At 34.6% G+C, this 15,540-nt stretch overlaps 2 protein-coding genes across 7 annotated transcripts in view; both read left to right on the forward strand.

The window, feature by feature from the left end:
* The first annotated feature begins 109 nt into the window (after window positions 1-109).
* On the forward strand, window positions 110-8,732 carry Tcs3 (Probable tRNA N6-adenosine threonylcarbamoyltransferase Tcs3). 3 transcript variants are annotated; one of them, XR_012047349.1, is made up of 6 exons: window positions 110-377; window positions 779-1,220; window positions 1,357-1,535; window positions 1,609-1,894; window positions 2,450-4,335; window positions 8,623-8,732. XR_012047349.1 is itself a non-coding variant. In XM_072899383.1 (5 exons), the coding sequence occupies exons 1-4, from the start codon at window positions 263-265 to the stop codon at window positions 1,878-1,880; spliced, it is 1,008 nt and encodes a 335-aa protein (XP_072755484.1). In that variant the 5' UTR covers window positions 110-262; the 3' UTR covers window positions 1,881-1,894; window positions 8,623-8,732. The 3 variants fall into 3 exon arrangements, 1 of the variants encoding a protein (XP_072755484.1); XR_012047350.1 differs by having other exon boundaries at window positions 3,971-4,335; XM_072899383.1 differs by lacking the exon at window positions 2,450-4,335.
* A 134-nt stretch (window positions 8,733-8,866) lies between these two features.
* Shab (Shaker cognate b) overlaps window positions 8,867-15,540 on the forward strand; it is a 46,541-nt gene continuing 39,867 nt past the window's right edge. For all 4 annotated transcript variants that reach the window (XR_012047347.1, XR_012047346.1, XM_072899368.1 and 1 more), the window contains exon 1: window positions 8,867-9,960. Coding sequence is in view for 2 of the 4 variants with exons in the window: in XM_072899368.1 (XP_072755469.1) it covers window positions 8,899-9,960 (1,062 nt within the window). In the remaining 2 variants the exon portion in view is untranslated. The remainder of the gene's footprint in view (window positions 9,961-15,540) is intronic.

Genomic DNA, 15,540 nt, shown 5'->3' on the forward strand with positions numbered 1-15,540 from the left:
CACTATTCTATCCAACAAGTAGATTTTTGAATGCAACCTTGTATTGGCTTGAAATATTAGTCTAGTTATGCCCTCTCACGAAAAAGCAAATTAATGACAGATGATCTGTCATAGATCACGTGACGTGTGTAAATAAATATATGTATATTTTTGTTTGCGATGTGTGGTGCGGCATGATATTTATTTCAATCATTCCATTCATTTATGCGTGAATAAGTATTTATTTTGATCACCAGAAACAGAAAAATTGAAATATATAAAAATGGTGATTGCTATCGGATTCGAAGGTAGCGCGAATAAACTGGGCGTAGGAATAATTCGCGATCAACAAGTGTTATCCAACGTGCGACATACCTATGTTACTCCACCGGGAGAAGGTAACCTCAAAATAATTTTACGTATACATATATTATGTGTAAATCTGTAAACAATGACTTAATATATATGATGTAAATCTTTTTGTTATTTATTGAGCAAGATTTTACAATAAAATTTATTGATAAATTTGTGCCAAGCCTAATTTAATTTTATTCATGCAATGTAGGATTCTATTTATGATGAAAACATTTTATTAAAATAGTTAAAATATTTGTACAAAACTTACACAAAAAATAAAAATACATATTTACACATTAAATTTCACAGCATAAAATAATAAGTAAAATTTTTCTATGAATAATGTTGCTAGGTAAACATTGTTTTAAATAGACTTAATATTTATAAAAAGTTTCAATGTAAATATGCTAAAATATATAATGTAGACATATCTGTTTATTAGGTTTTTTACCTCGAGAAACAGCGCAACATCATAGAAAACATATATTAGATATTTTGCAAAAAGCCTTAGATGATGCAAAGATTAACATGAAGGATGTAGATATTGTTTGTTACACAAAAGGACCAGGAATGGGAGCGCCATTGACAGTCGCTGCTTTAGTAGCTAGGACTGTTGCTCAATTACACAATAAACCAATAGTTTCAGTCAATCACTGTATCGGTCATATTGAGATGGGGCGTTTAATTACTGGTAGCGAGAATCCTACTGTTTTGTATGTTTCTGGTGGAAACACTCAAATTATTGCATATTCTCGACAAAGATATCGTATTTTTGGCGAGACAATTGACATTGCAGTAGGAAATTGTTTAGACAGATTTGCAAGACTATTAAAGCTGTCAAATGATCCCAGCCCTGGATACAACATAGAACAGTTAGCAAAAAAGTAAGCAAATTTTTATATTTAATTAATATTCTGCTAGGATTTCATCTTGGAAATCCTCGATAAATATTATCCTTTAAGATTACACTTATGGGATCTTGTATGCTGAATTCAATTAAAATTTTATGGGTATAAAAAGAGGTGAGAAACTGGCACCACTACCGTACGTTGTGAAAGGGATGGATGTATCATTCTCTGGTATCTTAAGTCACATAGAGGAACATTTGCCCAAATGGCTTGATACAAAGGAATTTACTCCTGAAGATTTATGTTTTTCTTTGCAAGAAACTGTATTTGCCATGCTCATCGAAATTACAGGTAATTATTCATTGGATGATTTTATTTTTTATATTTTATCTCTTTTCTTGTTTAATATTAAATAATGTTGCAGAACGCGCGATGGCACACGTGAGATCGAATGAAGTATTAATCGTGGGTGGTGTAGGATGCAATGAGAGACTGCAGGAAATGATGGGTGTCATGTGTAAAGAAAGAAATGCAACTCTTTATGCGACGGATGAGCGATTCTGTATAGATAACGGTGTTATGATCGCAGTCGCTGGATTGCTTCAATACAATTGCGAAGGTGGTACTCCTTGGACACAAACTACTTGCATTCAGAGATACCGAACCGACGATGTACATGTTTCTTGGAGAGAATAAAATAATATTTTCAAGTAAGTTTTTCATTGAAATATTTAACCGTCTATATTTCTTATGATATAATATACATTCTAGAATTTTTATTATGATAGAGAATTCAGTTTTCACACTGAAATATATTTCATTTTAATCCGACTACTAAGGATGAAATTACCCTATAATAAATAATAGTTTTGGTTAGGATATTTATTGTATCAAATTATTTATATATATATATAATGATGTTTATATATATATATATATATATATATATATATGAATATGCAATCATTATTAACTTTCAAAAGTTTAAAAGTTTGTAATTTTTTTGTTGCAAACATTTAAATTAATTTAAATGAGACATTCATTATCTAAGATTTTTATAGTATTCAATGTATTAAGAAAAAAGTTAAGGATTTTAATTTTAAAAAAGTGACGAAAATAGATACTTATTTTTCTACTAAATTATCAAAAAAATTAAAAGTTTCAAGTTTAAGAGTTTTGAATTTAAAAGATAATTTTTAATAATTTGATTCTTTTATTTAAAATAAATTTCTATCAATTTTTAACAAGGAAATTATGTTTTGTAGATTAATCTTTCAACGATTTTACCACAAATGTGTTGACGTTTTTTTATACGTATTGGTATTTAATAACATGTAATTGGTATTTGAATCTGCATATTATTAAATTTGCAAGCGCGATTATGCGAATGTGCAAAAATGCCGTTAAGAATCGATCACTGGTATATTATTCGTGACGACCTCCATGCTGTCTCTAAAAATAACACCTCTCTCTCTCTCTCTATTGATGATGTGATCGTATGGGCAACAACCAGCCGTATTATCTGGAAATGTGGTGACCTGATTTCATACAGACTGGATAGATTTCCTGTCGACAGCGATCGGACAGCGATTTGCTTTGATAATGCAGTTTCGGCCTTGTGCGGCCTTTAAACTTTTTTTCGACCGATTCGATATTGACCTCGTTCTGATATGATATCGATCTGACTATTAAGTAATACGTAGAACGCTTCTTCGACGCATATAGGATGCTTTATCGATTTGCTCCTCGCGAAGAACGTTGGCGATGCGGAGGCTCAATCTCCTGGCTTCGTGTCGAAAATTCCGACTTCGCGAATTCCGATGATATTGCAGTACGAGATCGCGCGCAAGAGAGAGAGAGAGAGAGAGAGAGAGAGCCAAAAAAGAGAGCCGGGTAGGGGAAAAATAGGAATGAAAACATCGATCGGGCATGGCATTCTCTGTAAAACGTATAAAAATAATATAACAATAAAGAAATTAACGACGAAATTGTGACAAAACTATAAGACATTATTTTAATATAATATTAATTGTTCATAAGTAATTTAAAAGTAAATAAAATGTCTTCCTATCTTTCCATTCCTCTCTCCCTCTCTTTCTCTCTTGGTTTTTTAATTTTACATTTTTTTATCGATAAAAGTTAAACACGTGTTTCAAGTTTTACTTTGTGAAAGAAAAAACATACTTTATAGACATCTTCCTAACACCACAAGCTAATCCTATATTATCATTTTGTATATTGTAATTTATAAAAACGATTGGGAGACTATATAATTATATAATATAAAAGTGTCCACTCTCGCGATGACGCCGCGCCCAAAAGCGATTATACGTCTTGTTGGCCGTGTAGAGAGGAGTCGCCCGCACTTTAAAAGCACCGCTTCGTCACTGGAGCAGGGTGCGGGGACGACGCGCAACTCATCGGGGCTCGGGGCGCACAGGGTAGCTCGGGATTCGGGATAATCGCCAAGGCGCACCGCTGGCTCGCGTCCAAATAGTGCCTCTGTCGGCGCCAACAGTAGTTACAGTGGTACAGAGACTGTACCGTCACCTCTAAACTATCAAAAGAGAGCGGCCGACAGCAGGCCGGTAGTAGTAATACGTTGACAGTCGTACGATTTTCGAGTTTCTCGCGCGCACGCGACTTTTCCCCCTTTTTTTTTCTTTTTTTTTTTTTTTTATTGCCGATGACGAACCGGTAGTCGAATCGGTAGCGATCGATAGCGATATAACTGCGCGATTGTCTCCCGCCTTCTTCATCTGATTATCTCGCGTCCGATATTCAAGGTACGGGACGTCTCTTCTCGGAGCATCGCGCGCACCCTCGTGTTCGTACCCCGACCGTACCCACATTGGTTTAATCGATAGACGTACGGGGCGTCGATCGCAGCGCCCGGTGTGGAACAAGTGGTAGTGCCAGTGCGGTCGTCGTCGCCGTCGCCGCCGCCGTCGTCGTCGTCGTCATCGTCGTCGTCGTCGCCGTCGCCGTCGTCGTCACCGTCTTCGTCACTGTGCGTCATCGTTATTCCCAAAGCGGATATCGCAAGGGGATTTTGCCGGGTGACGAGATGCGACATTCCAGCGCGACACGCAACGACGCGCCGCTTCCTCGACCGAGCAGCGATCATGTTTAAAGCGGAAGCAAGAGAGAGGTGAGTAGCGCGCCAAGAGATAATCTTGCTGGTAGCTTGCTTCGCACACGCCTCTTGTCTATTTCCGTATAGTAGCTGTCGCGCGACGCACACCATCGGTACAACACGCATCGTTGTCGTTGTCGTTGTCGTTGTCGTCGTCGTCGTCGTCGTCGTCGTCGTCGTCAACAAGAATGTTCCCGGACCGCGAGACCCAGATAGCACGAGATTGTCCCCGTCGTTCGCGCTCTCAGCTGGTCGCCCTTGGATCTGTCAAGCCGCGCGTAGTGCGGTTTGAACGAGCCCCTTGAAATCGAGTCCGCTTGTAATTCGGGTCAGTGATTCGCTTCCCGTTTCGTTATTAAAATCCTTGAACAAATGGAGACTTTTAATTAATCGGGATTAATATTAGTTTTTCGAGATAATTTCAAGCGAACAGTAGTTTACGGAATTTAGGTATTCGCGGAAAATGATATATTTTTAAAAGTAACTTCTCTCGCTGGTTTTGCTCCGATATATTTCAATAATTGACGGAGTATCGTAGATTTTTCTGTGGAAAATGTAGCTTAAACTTGATTTTAAAAGACGTAAAATATGTTTTTGCAATTGTCAGCAACAAATTTGCTTTATACATTGTGAAAATTGATTGTTCAAAAGAATAATTAGCAAAAAAGAAACATTTAGGAGAGATCGACATTTGTAAAAGCTCGAGAGATTATAGTAAGCATATGGGAACGCTCAGTTTCAAAATAAAACCTTTTATATTTTTATATATAATAAAATACACTATTACGGAAGAAGTGATATAATTTTAGAATAGCTTTATAGCATTTTGTTTTATTTTTCTGTTAAAATAATGCTTGATATCTATTGTGCGTAGGTTTACGTAGACGTAGATGAGATCCCAGTCTAGTGTTGTCCTTTACTACTGTCTGACAATCACGGTCGTTACTCTACTGCTCGTAAACTACCCTGTATCGAGTGAGTCTCGAGATAAACCTATTCGACGCTCGTCAAGCAAACATATATTTTTCTCTTGATAGGTGCCCTTCGAAAATATAGACTGCGGATAAATATCTGTATCTTGTTGTTTTAATTTTCGGCAATCGTATTAGTGAATTATTCTCGTGAATCGTCAACGTTGCATTGATTCGACGCCAAAAAGTTACAGCGACGCAACCGTGATGCAACCGATTGTTGCACTTGCTGTTAAATTTTTCAAATTGTCAGAGCTCTTTATGTTCTCTCTGGTATTTTGAAAGTTGTAAAGTTCGGGAATATATTTGAAATATTTTACAGAAGATTTTGGAAATGTTTGGAAATGTATCGTAAGAACGTTTCCTTGAAATATGATCCGGTAACGAAAAAACTCTTCATATTTTTACATTATTCTTTTTTCCTTTGAACATTTGCTTGATACGTTGAAGATATTCTCCGAAAGAAAAATATATGCTAAAGTTTTCTCTGAATACATTGTTCAAATATATATGTTTGCAGAAGAAGTCTTCTCGAAAAGTTTTCTCGAAGCATATTATTTATTAAACATTTTTGTTTTATCATTTAAAGCTAAGAAAAATGGACAAATAATTTTGAGAAATAACTTGCGATAAAGACGCAAAATATGATTAAAAAGGTCAACGGAGAAAAATGCCGAATCGTGCAATCCTTAAGCTGTCATGAGAAATTGATCGCGTATCACGTAATTGCCTCATAATAATGCGTCATCCATCAATGTTGACAAATTTCGTGAGTAATTATCTTGAATATATTTTCGAAGCGCGATCTACTCGACGCAAACATCCCTCGTCGTTCCGTATAATGTTTTTTATTTGAGACTCGCTATTCCATTAAGAAAAGTTCATTGAGAATTGCTTTTTTAAATTTTCTCTCTATACAAATTTAAGATAGAAGCAGTTAAATCGCATTATAAATACCTTCTTTCTATGTAAGTATTTATGTGATAAAAATATAGATCGCATAGGTCGTAGATTTGTCCATCAATCGTATTTGTTACATGTCAATAATCGTTAATATAATTAGTCATTTCAATCATCAAGATGATTACTGAATTCGAATATCTTAATGGAATATCTCGAAATATTCGGGTATACAAGGAATTTAATTTAATAATTTAATAATTTCCTTTAGCCTTGCTCTTGTCTATTTACCCTACTAACTGATATTACTGACATTTGACTGAATTAAAATTATCGTTCAGAAATATATATCTTTTTTCATAAAAAAATAATACAATAAAATAATAATTATACTATAAAATAAAAAATAATAACGATAATAATTATACTATAAAGTTTTTTTATATATTTGAATAGATATGTTTGTGATAATTATACAGAGCAATAATTAGAGATTAATTATATACAATTGTTTTCAAGTGAGAATCCGAAATTAAGCATGAGAAAATTTACGTTGAAGGTGTTCGTAACTTTCTAAACAGTATCACGTTCTGTTCTGGACCGAAAAAGTCAAAGATCAATAGTTATTCTTCGCGCAAATGTCTTAGGATCAAGTGCGCGGAAGCGCAGAAACCGGATGTTTCACGAAGTATGCGCACACAGAAGAATTCCGACTTTATGTATGCTACGTCGTATCAGAATGTCGCGTTCTCTCCTCTCCGGGGGTCAGGTCAGGTGTATAGTCCTTTGCTAGAAAGAGAAAAAGAGAGAGCGAGATGGGAGAGAAAGATCGATTTTCGTTTCTTCGCTCTCTATATATGTATATATATGTATATTTATACGGAATGGAAAGTTCACTCTCTTTGAGAAATATCTTTCGGGAAATGCCAGGTTTATGTATAATATACTGTAATATATTCGTTATATTATATATCAGAGAGGAAAAGACGTGCGTTATATGTATATTCGTACACCCATTCACGTGTTATATTTAACAGTTTACTGATTATTGAATTATTAATTTATTATTATTTCAATGTAGTGTTATTTATATTTGACTTGAAGAAATGAATTCTTAATATTTCCCTCTCTGTTTCTATCCCCCTTCTCTCCCTTTTTCTTTTTTTCTCATACCATCTACTTTAACCGTGTTTTACTCGAGTTTTTTTGTATGTATTACAATATATGTATGTACTGATAATTTATTTAAAAATATATCTTACAGATTCCACGCATGCAAACACACATACACAGATATGTACATATATATCTGTGTATGTGTGTTTTGTATGCATGGAGTCTGTAAGATATATTTTTAAACAAAGAAAGGAAAAGAAAGGGAATAAATTAAATACAATAGAATGGAAGAAAAATAGTTTTGGCCATTTTATATGCGAGTTTTGATCGCTTAGAATAACGAATATTGCGAGTATCATTGCAGATATGATGGATATAATGCTTTTAATAAAGTTATGATTTTGCGGGGGCCATGTGGTAAATTATATCGATCATTTCTTCGAGAGTTATTTGCCTTCGAAGAAACACGCAAAAACTAGAATTTGCAGAAACAGTTTTTTTTTTAAATCTATTATCTCATTATTATCTCATAGTAACATCTTGATATATTTTTCCATTATAATATAATTAAATTTATTACATATCAGTTAATGCAGCATGCATTTTAATATTCCATGGTGGAATAAGAAATGAAAAAGTGACGCAAGAATTGTCACATAAATAAATAAATATCTTATATTTTGTATATAATAAAATAATTGGAAAAATTTTCAAATATAAGATGTATCTCTTCTTGTTATACTTATACTTTTCTAGATATTTTGATAATGAAATTCAAGAATGTGTATAGGTTTCATGTGTATTACGAATATAATCAAATTTTAAAATATTTAGATTTTAAAATAATTTGAAATTTTATTGGCAGTATTTAAATCACTTAACAACTACAATTGTCTATAACTTAAAAGTGATCAATGTAAATTAATGATTAATATATGTATGTATATTTAATTTCTAGTATTTATAATTACGAGCAAAAATAAAGAAATTGCAATGGTAAAGTCAGGACAAAGAAAATTTATGCAAGCATATGTGAAATACTTTGTTTACAAACTGTTTCAATGAATATTTTTGCTTATCCTTAAAGAAAATATCTCGCATATATATCTTGAATGCAGATTTAAATACATTCACATAGATTGTTCAATATATCCAACCGTATTTGAGATAATTAAAGAAATTTAAAATAGCGTTTTAAAAAATGTTGAATTTTAAACAGAATATCCCGCGTGTCTTGCAATGTACAAGGTATAATGTATACGTAATTATCCTTGTGATACAAACACATTTATATGATTTCTCCGATGTTTTTCAGATTATGATACGGCAGAATCTGTCGACTGAGTCGACGGAAGGGGCTGGACCGATTTACGGATGAAGCTGAAGAGCAACACCGTGGACGAGGAGGAGGAGGACGAAGAAGAAGAAGAAAGAAGAAAAAAACGAGAAAGACGCGAGATAGACTCGTCAGTTATCAGACAGGAAGTATCGGCGAACGAAAGCATCGGCGTCGAGAGCAACGCGAAGGATAATCGCCTTGCAATCGCGCTGGTGGCCGACGACTTGAACCCGCCGTCGCTCGGCGCGTCCGATGCTGAACGAGAGACGGCTCGAGGACAACACACTGGCGGACGGGGAACGTAATGGTAGCGCCGTGGTCACCGGCCCGGCGCTCTCATCGTCGTCGTCGTGTACGGTGCCCTACATCAGCACCGACCAGGGCTACGTGTTTGAGGGTGGCGGTACGACGACGTTGCAGCAGCCCGGTGCAGCCGGTCGCGGGAACACCGACTGCACCGGTGGCGGAGGAGGTTTTGGGTTCGGCGTGTCGACAGGAGTTAGATCTGGAGGTGGATTCGGCGGGCTAGGATACGGTGGAGTTGGTGCCACGGGAATCGCGGGAATGGGTGGTGGAGCAGGAGGGGCAGGGAGTGGTGGAGGAGGCACGAACAAGGAAGTCCGTTACGCTCCGTTTTCGTCGTCTGTAGGACCGGTTGGTACCGTGGCGCCGGTAAACTTACCGTCTCTACCGCCACCGCCACCGCCGCCGCCGCCGCCGCCGCCACCGCCGCCGCCGCCCCTGCCGCTGCAGATGCAGCAGCAACGTGCCTTCTCGAGGTCGATGACGTCCCTACCGCCGGAGCCGTTCATGATCATGCGTTCGAAGGCGCTGAACCGGCGTGTCTCGATCAACGTCGGCGGTGTGAAGCATGAGGTTCTTTGGCGCACCCTCGAACGATTACCGCACACGCGCCTAGGCCGGCTACGGGACTGCAACACCCACGAGGCGATCACTGAGCTCTGCGACGACTACTCCCTCATCGACAACGAGTATTTTTTTGATCGACATCCCAAGTCTTTTAGCTCGATCCTCAACTTTTATCGCACCGGCAAGCTCCACCTGGTAGACGAGATGTGCGTGTTGGCGTTCAGCGACGATCTTGCTTACTGGGGCGTCGACGAGCTCTATCTCGAGAGCTGTTGCCAGCACAAGTATCATCAACGTAAAGAGCACGTGCACGAGGAAATGCGGAAGGAGGCGGAGTCGCTCCGGCAGCGCGAGGAGGAGGAATTTGGCGACGGAAAATGTGCCCAATATCAGAAGTGGCTGTGGGATCTTCTTGAGAAACCAACCACATCCATCGCGGCAAGGGTAAGTCCAGGACCAAATTATGCGCGCGCGCCCACAAAGCAAAACACAATGCAGAGATTGCGAAACGTCGCGCATTGTTGCCTTTATTATCACGTGTAACAAGTACAATCTGTACATACAATATATAGCATATCTCTGAAAGAAAAAAAAACTTGTATAAACATATATTTCGAATAATTAGAAAATTATTTTTCTCTTATGAAAAAATTCTCGGAAAAATGAGAAATATTTTCCCAATTATTAACATTTAATTACACATATAAATAACTAACATGTGTCAATATTATTTGCTCTCTCTCTATATATATTATTTGCTAATTCTGATGGTTGTTATTTAATTGTGCTAATTGATATTTAATAATTATCCACATGAATGATTTATTAAGAAGAAGTACACACGAATACCCGATTTAATTGATTGAAAAACTATTACTGATCTTCTCAATTTTTTAACACTCTGTAGAATCGCGATTTGTTAGCGGAGAACGATTGTTGAATTTGAGCCAAGAAGTTGAGTTGTCACAACAAGGACATTAATCGACACTGATCAATTTAATCTATTTTAGACCATCGTCTCTCTTTCTCTCTCTTTGAAATGTTTTTAATACAAGAAGCTTGTGACAAAAATATTTTAGGGAACCTATATATGAGGATTCTAGGGTTTAGCAAGTGATTACTTAAAGAGTGATCTTTAATAAGGTCACTGTTTTCAGGATATATTTTATTGTTATGTTTTCATGCTGCTTTCTGGCTCATAGCTACATTCTATCTACGACGTTGGGAAGTTACCAAAACGAAATTACATTTGTTCGATACTTGTACACAATATAGTTTCTTAGATTGATTGTGTGTATTGACGACAATCTAAAAAAATTAACAAACGATAAGTTAAGTTGCACTAAGAGTTCCATTGCCAGCGACATATGTGACGGATTATTCTGTCATGTAAAAATCACATTTATATTATTTTAATATCTTAGCAGTTTATACTTATAATCTCACACACAATATATTTATATTTGAAAATGCATTTGCATGGCTTTGTCTTTTTTTCTATTCATGTTCATGATGTCTTTTATATTGTTTCTTTTTTCTTTTAAATATTTTATGTGGACTTTTGTAATATTATATTTGTAAAATATGAAATGCGCGCATTTTTATCATGCAAAAGACCTTCATTTACAAAATGCGGGGGAAATTTAAAAAATAATTACTTGATAATTTTTTAGTTAGAAAAACAAATATTGAGAAAATATTTAAAATTCCAGTTTCTCTTAAATCTAAATATTTTAAAATATTTTAAAATATTTTGAATTAAAAAATATTGTAAATTAATCTAGAGTATCTGTGTGATTTATTCTTGTTTAAAAAAGAACGTTACTTCTTTATTAATAATATTTTATCTCATTTAAAAATAATATAATTTATTATATATAATTGTACTATATATTATAATAGAACATGATAGTGGAATCTAATTATTGATGGGTCACTTAATTATTGATGTTACTATATTTGCAATGATACCGCAACAGCAAACAGATTTTATAATTTTGTTCTTTTGATTATCTCCATATTATATGTAAAATGTTAACGATCAAAATTGTCATTAAAAATTAGTTAAACTTGTTGTATTGGTTATACAATTAAGAATTTAATGTTATTAGTTTAATACATGATGACGCAACAAAAGGAGAGAATTGGACTAATCGACATTATAATCAACTATCTTGATCATTAAGTTTTACGTTTAACAAACTCGATAGCCTGACCTTTCGTTAAGGCAAACGATTCGCGACGTTTCCATCCTTTTATTAAATAAAACTTTTCTTACGTCCGTCTCGTTAAGAAATACGCGTTTATTGTCGTAATCTCCTCGTCCAATCGGACCCTCATATCAGCTCGCAATTTTTTTACGCGCGTATCGTAAAATTAACGGTATTAATAGGGATCGATAAGGTCATCGAACAGCACGCACAATTTTGTACAGATTTGGAGCGTCTTAGAATCGATTTTTATAACACGATGATGAAATTACATCTAAACTCTTTCGCTTATTACAAACACCTTTCAATCGACTTTCATTTGTATTAATCCACTTAACGATATCCACAGTTCTTTGCCGGAACCTTAATTCGAGCAAAGGTATTATTAAATCGATATTACAGCATCGATTCAACGTAGCTCGTATTATATAGGCAAACAGATTAGAAAGAAGATATGACTTCGAACTCACATCATTAGATTATTTTACAAGATGCGCTCGATCGGCAGATGACAATTAATTTTGCTGACATTCCGAGATACTCATGTTTTTTTTTCTCGCAAATAAGAAACATTGTAGTAAAAATTTTGGATTATTTAATACCACATACTTTATTACGATTGGATAATGATTAGAATCATTTTTTAAAATATTAAAATATGTTATACATATAACACACACGTAAATAAATATTACCATTTAAAGTAATAATATATCTTTATCGGAAAAGAATTATATTTCTCCATTAGTGATTACTTATTTGACACATACATTGATGTGTAATCATTTATTTACGATTATTATTAAATGACTGTAATAACACATGAAGCAATAATACGCTCGAAGGTTAGATTAGATTGTTAATAATTTCAATTTTTTTTAAAGATATATAATATTTTATATAAATGTATTTAAAAAACCAATTATTGATGTTTTGTTTAAAATATCAATCCAGTTGAAAATTCATTCTTCTAATCTATTTCTTTTATTACATTACGAGCACTAATATGACATATCTTTTCGATTGCATCGCTTTTAAGAAAATAAATCATGAGTTATAAGAAATGTCGGTGAAAGGATAATAAAGTAATTGAAAAATATTATTCGAGAATATAATTTCTAAATAGTAACATTGCCAAATCGAATTCACGTGAGTCAATTGAGCGTAACTGAATAATTCATAAATCAAGTCGTAATTTAGATCATTTTCCATCTTAGCACTAGTTTCGGGGTACTGATTAACATCATAGATAGCGTTATACTTTGGCATTAATATATCTAGACAATTTAACGTCAAATATATAACATGTCTGCTCTTACATTTTAGTGTATGAGTAAGTATGTGCATATGATACCGTAGATTTTGTCAAATAATTTCCTAACGTTGATGTCGATTTCTGTAATGTATATTTTATTTCTAGGTGGTGTTGTCCAACACATGATATTAATCTGTCTCTGTCTCCTTCTCTTATTGCAATCCAGCTTTTAATCCATATAATTTTCATATTGTGTCCCAAGCATAACCATCGTGTACTGCCGTGTAATCGGCCATCGATGATAATGGGAGTGCTTTATACGCGATTACCAGGTATCACGTTGATTCTTTCTCGACACCGCTCCCTAAGCGTCATTAATGGTTTCGCTACCAGCGATTTCAATTCGACACCACAATCATATGTATATGTATATACGCACGCGTGCCTTACGTACACTTATATGAGGACATAAAATTTGTTTATATTATTTACTTATATATTTATCATATATACAAGTTTATACTATAAACAATTTTTTATGTCGAAATATAAAAATTTGCATACAGGATGTGCCAGATTTGCAGCAGTTCTCCTTATAATAAAATATTCTAATAAGCAAAGTAAGAGAAAGATACTGTTTCTTTTTAAATTTTAAATCAAAATAGTGATACGTTGTTAGTTTCTAAAAGATTTTTTCTAATTTTCTATATTTTAGAAATATATTCATTATTTATTTCCCATTATTCTTTAATCTTGCTCTTAAGCAAGATTAAAGAATGATGGAAAATTATGTTTTAAAATATGCGCAAATAGCTAATGACCTCTAACTTTTCAATTAATCCCGAATTGATTTTTTCTTAGAGGAAAATTAATTTGAGTTTTTTTTTATTTGTTAAAGTATTTAATGTTGCAAATCGAAAAATAGCAATAAATTGTAGTTTCTTTTCAAATTTATCATATAAAGAGATTAATTTCGAATTTGTCAAAGAGTAGGTGACAGTAAAGTGACTCTGAGACATCCAGTATAATAATTATTAATGAGTAACCATGTATTAATGTGATATAACTAAAGAGATATATCATATTGTATTATTAATGCCAACCCGTTCTTATGTCGAGTCCGATGTCGATACTCGTGTGTCGCACTTAACTCTAGTATGACAAATATGAATTAAACAGTATACATCTTAGAATTGCGCACTTTCTCAGCTATGGAATTTTTAAATGTCAAAACAAAAATAAAAAATGTCATTTGTTTTAATATGAAAACAAACGACATTTTTTATTACATCGAACACTTTGCAAGTAATTGAAATGAAGCCGTTTTTTGATGAATGCCGTAATGCAAATAGATAACAAAATCTTTTTTATTTAATTTCATATAGATCTCATTATAATACAAGATTTTTAACTTGTATTTTTATGGTTGAAAATTAAAAAATTGTAAAAGAATGATATCTATTTAAATTTCCAAGGAAAATACAGAATTCCAAGTTTTCTTTTTCTCCATAATTTTGCACAAGTGAGTTCAAATATCTATAGTCAAGAAATAAAGTGCCTGGAACATCTTGCAGTATATTAGCTTAAATAATATTTGTACGCGCTGATGGCGTAAAGACAAGGATCTTGTTCTACGCGTCGTGCCAGAAATCGATTACGGACTCGACAATCAATCTCACCGTTCATGAAAGAATCTTCTTGATCCAATAACACAAGCAACAAACACTTTATCTCACAAACGTATATTTCTCGATATATACTTGACACACCACAAACAATACACATTGCACACACTGTTGCTCCGAGATGAGATGTTTTTTGTGCGGGGTTTTCACATTGCACCTAATCCTCTCCTAACTCTTAAAAGACATAAATCCCGAGAAAAATTTCAACGTGACCATCCCCTCTTTTCTCCCCAGCCCCCTCCCCCTTTTCTCTTTAAAATACATTTGTACTTCTCCAAGATCATCCCCTAAGTCGCCGGAGTCCCGACATTTTCAAGTGGCTCCCGAATCACGGTTTCTGTTGCCCTTATCTCGCTGCACGCCCGTATGATAACGGCTGCAGCACAATAATGCTTCCGTAAGCTGATACACATATATCGCACCGCACTGGTGCACCAGTTTTATCCGTCGAGACACGATTCTCTCTATTCCTCGGGGCCCTTTCTCGTCTTTCGTCTCCAAACGTGTTCCCTTTAACGGGCTTATTAATATTACAGAAACTATCGATCGGCCGAGTATATTTAGAGTATATAAGAGGTCATAACACTATAATACAATTGCCGACGAGTATACCCTTCAGCCGTGATCCGCTGGTCTCATGAGAATATTGTAAAATGTCGCGACAATGTATAGTACCTGCGCATAGATTGGTGCAAATACCGTTGTGATCGTTTTAATCAAGTTACAAGTCGAGTAGATTAGAACGTCTGAATGAATAAACGATCGGCGAATAAACGGGAGTAGTAATGGAATAGCTTATTATAGAAGTATATTGATATTTGAAAGTAAAATAACGAATCTTACAACTTGAGAAAATAGTAAGATAAATTGTCTC

The sequence above is a fragment of the Anoplolepis gracilipes genome, chromosome 9 (assembly GCF_047496725.1).
Source record: "Anoplolepis gracilipes chromosome 9, ASM4749672v1, whole genome shotgun sequence".
In the NCBI taxonomy this organism is placed as follows: domain Eukaryota; kingdom Metazoa; phylum Arthropoda; class Insecta; order Hymenoptera; family Formicidae; genus Anoplolepis; species Anoplolepis gracilipes.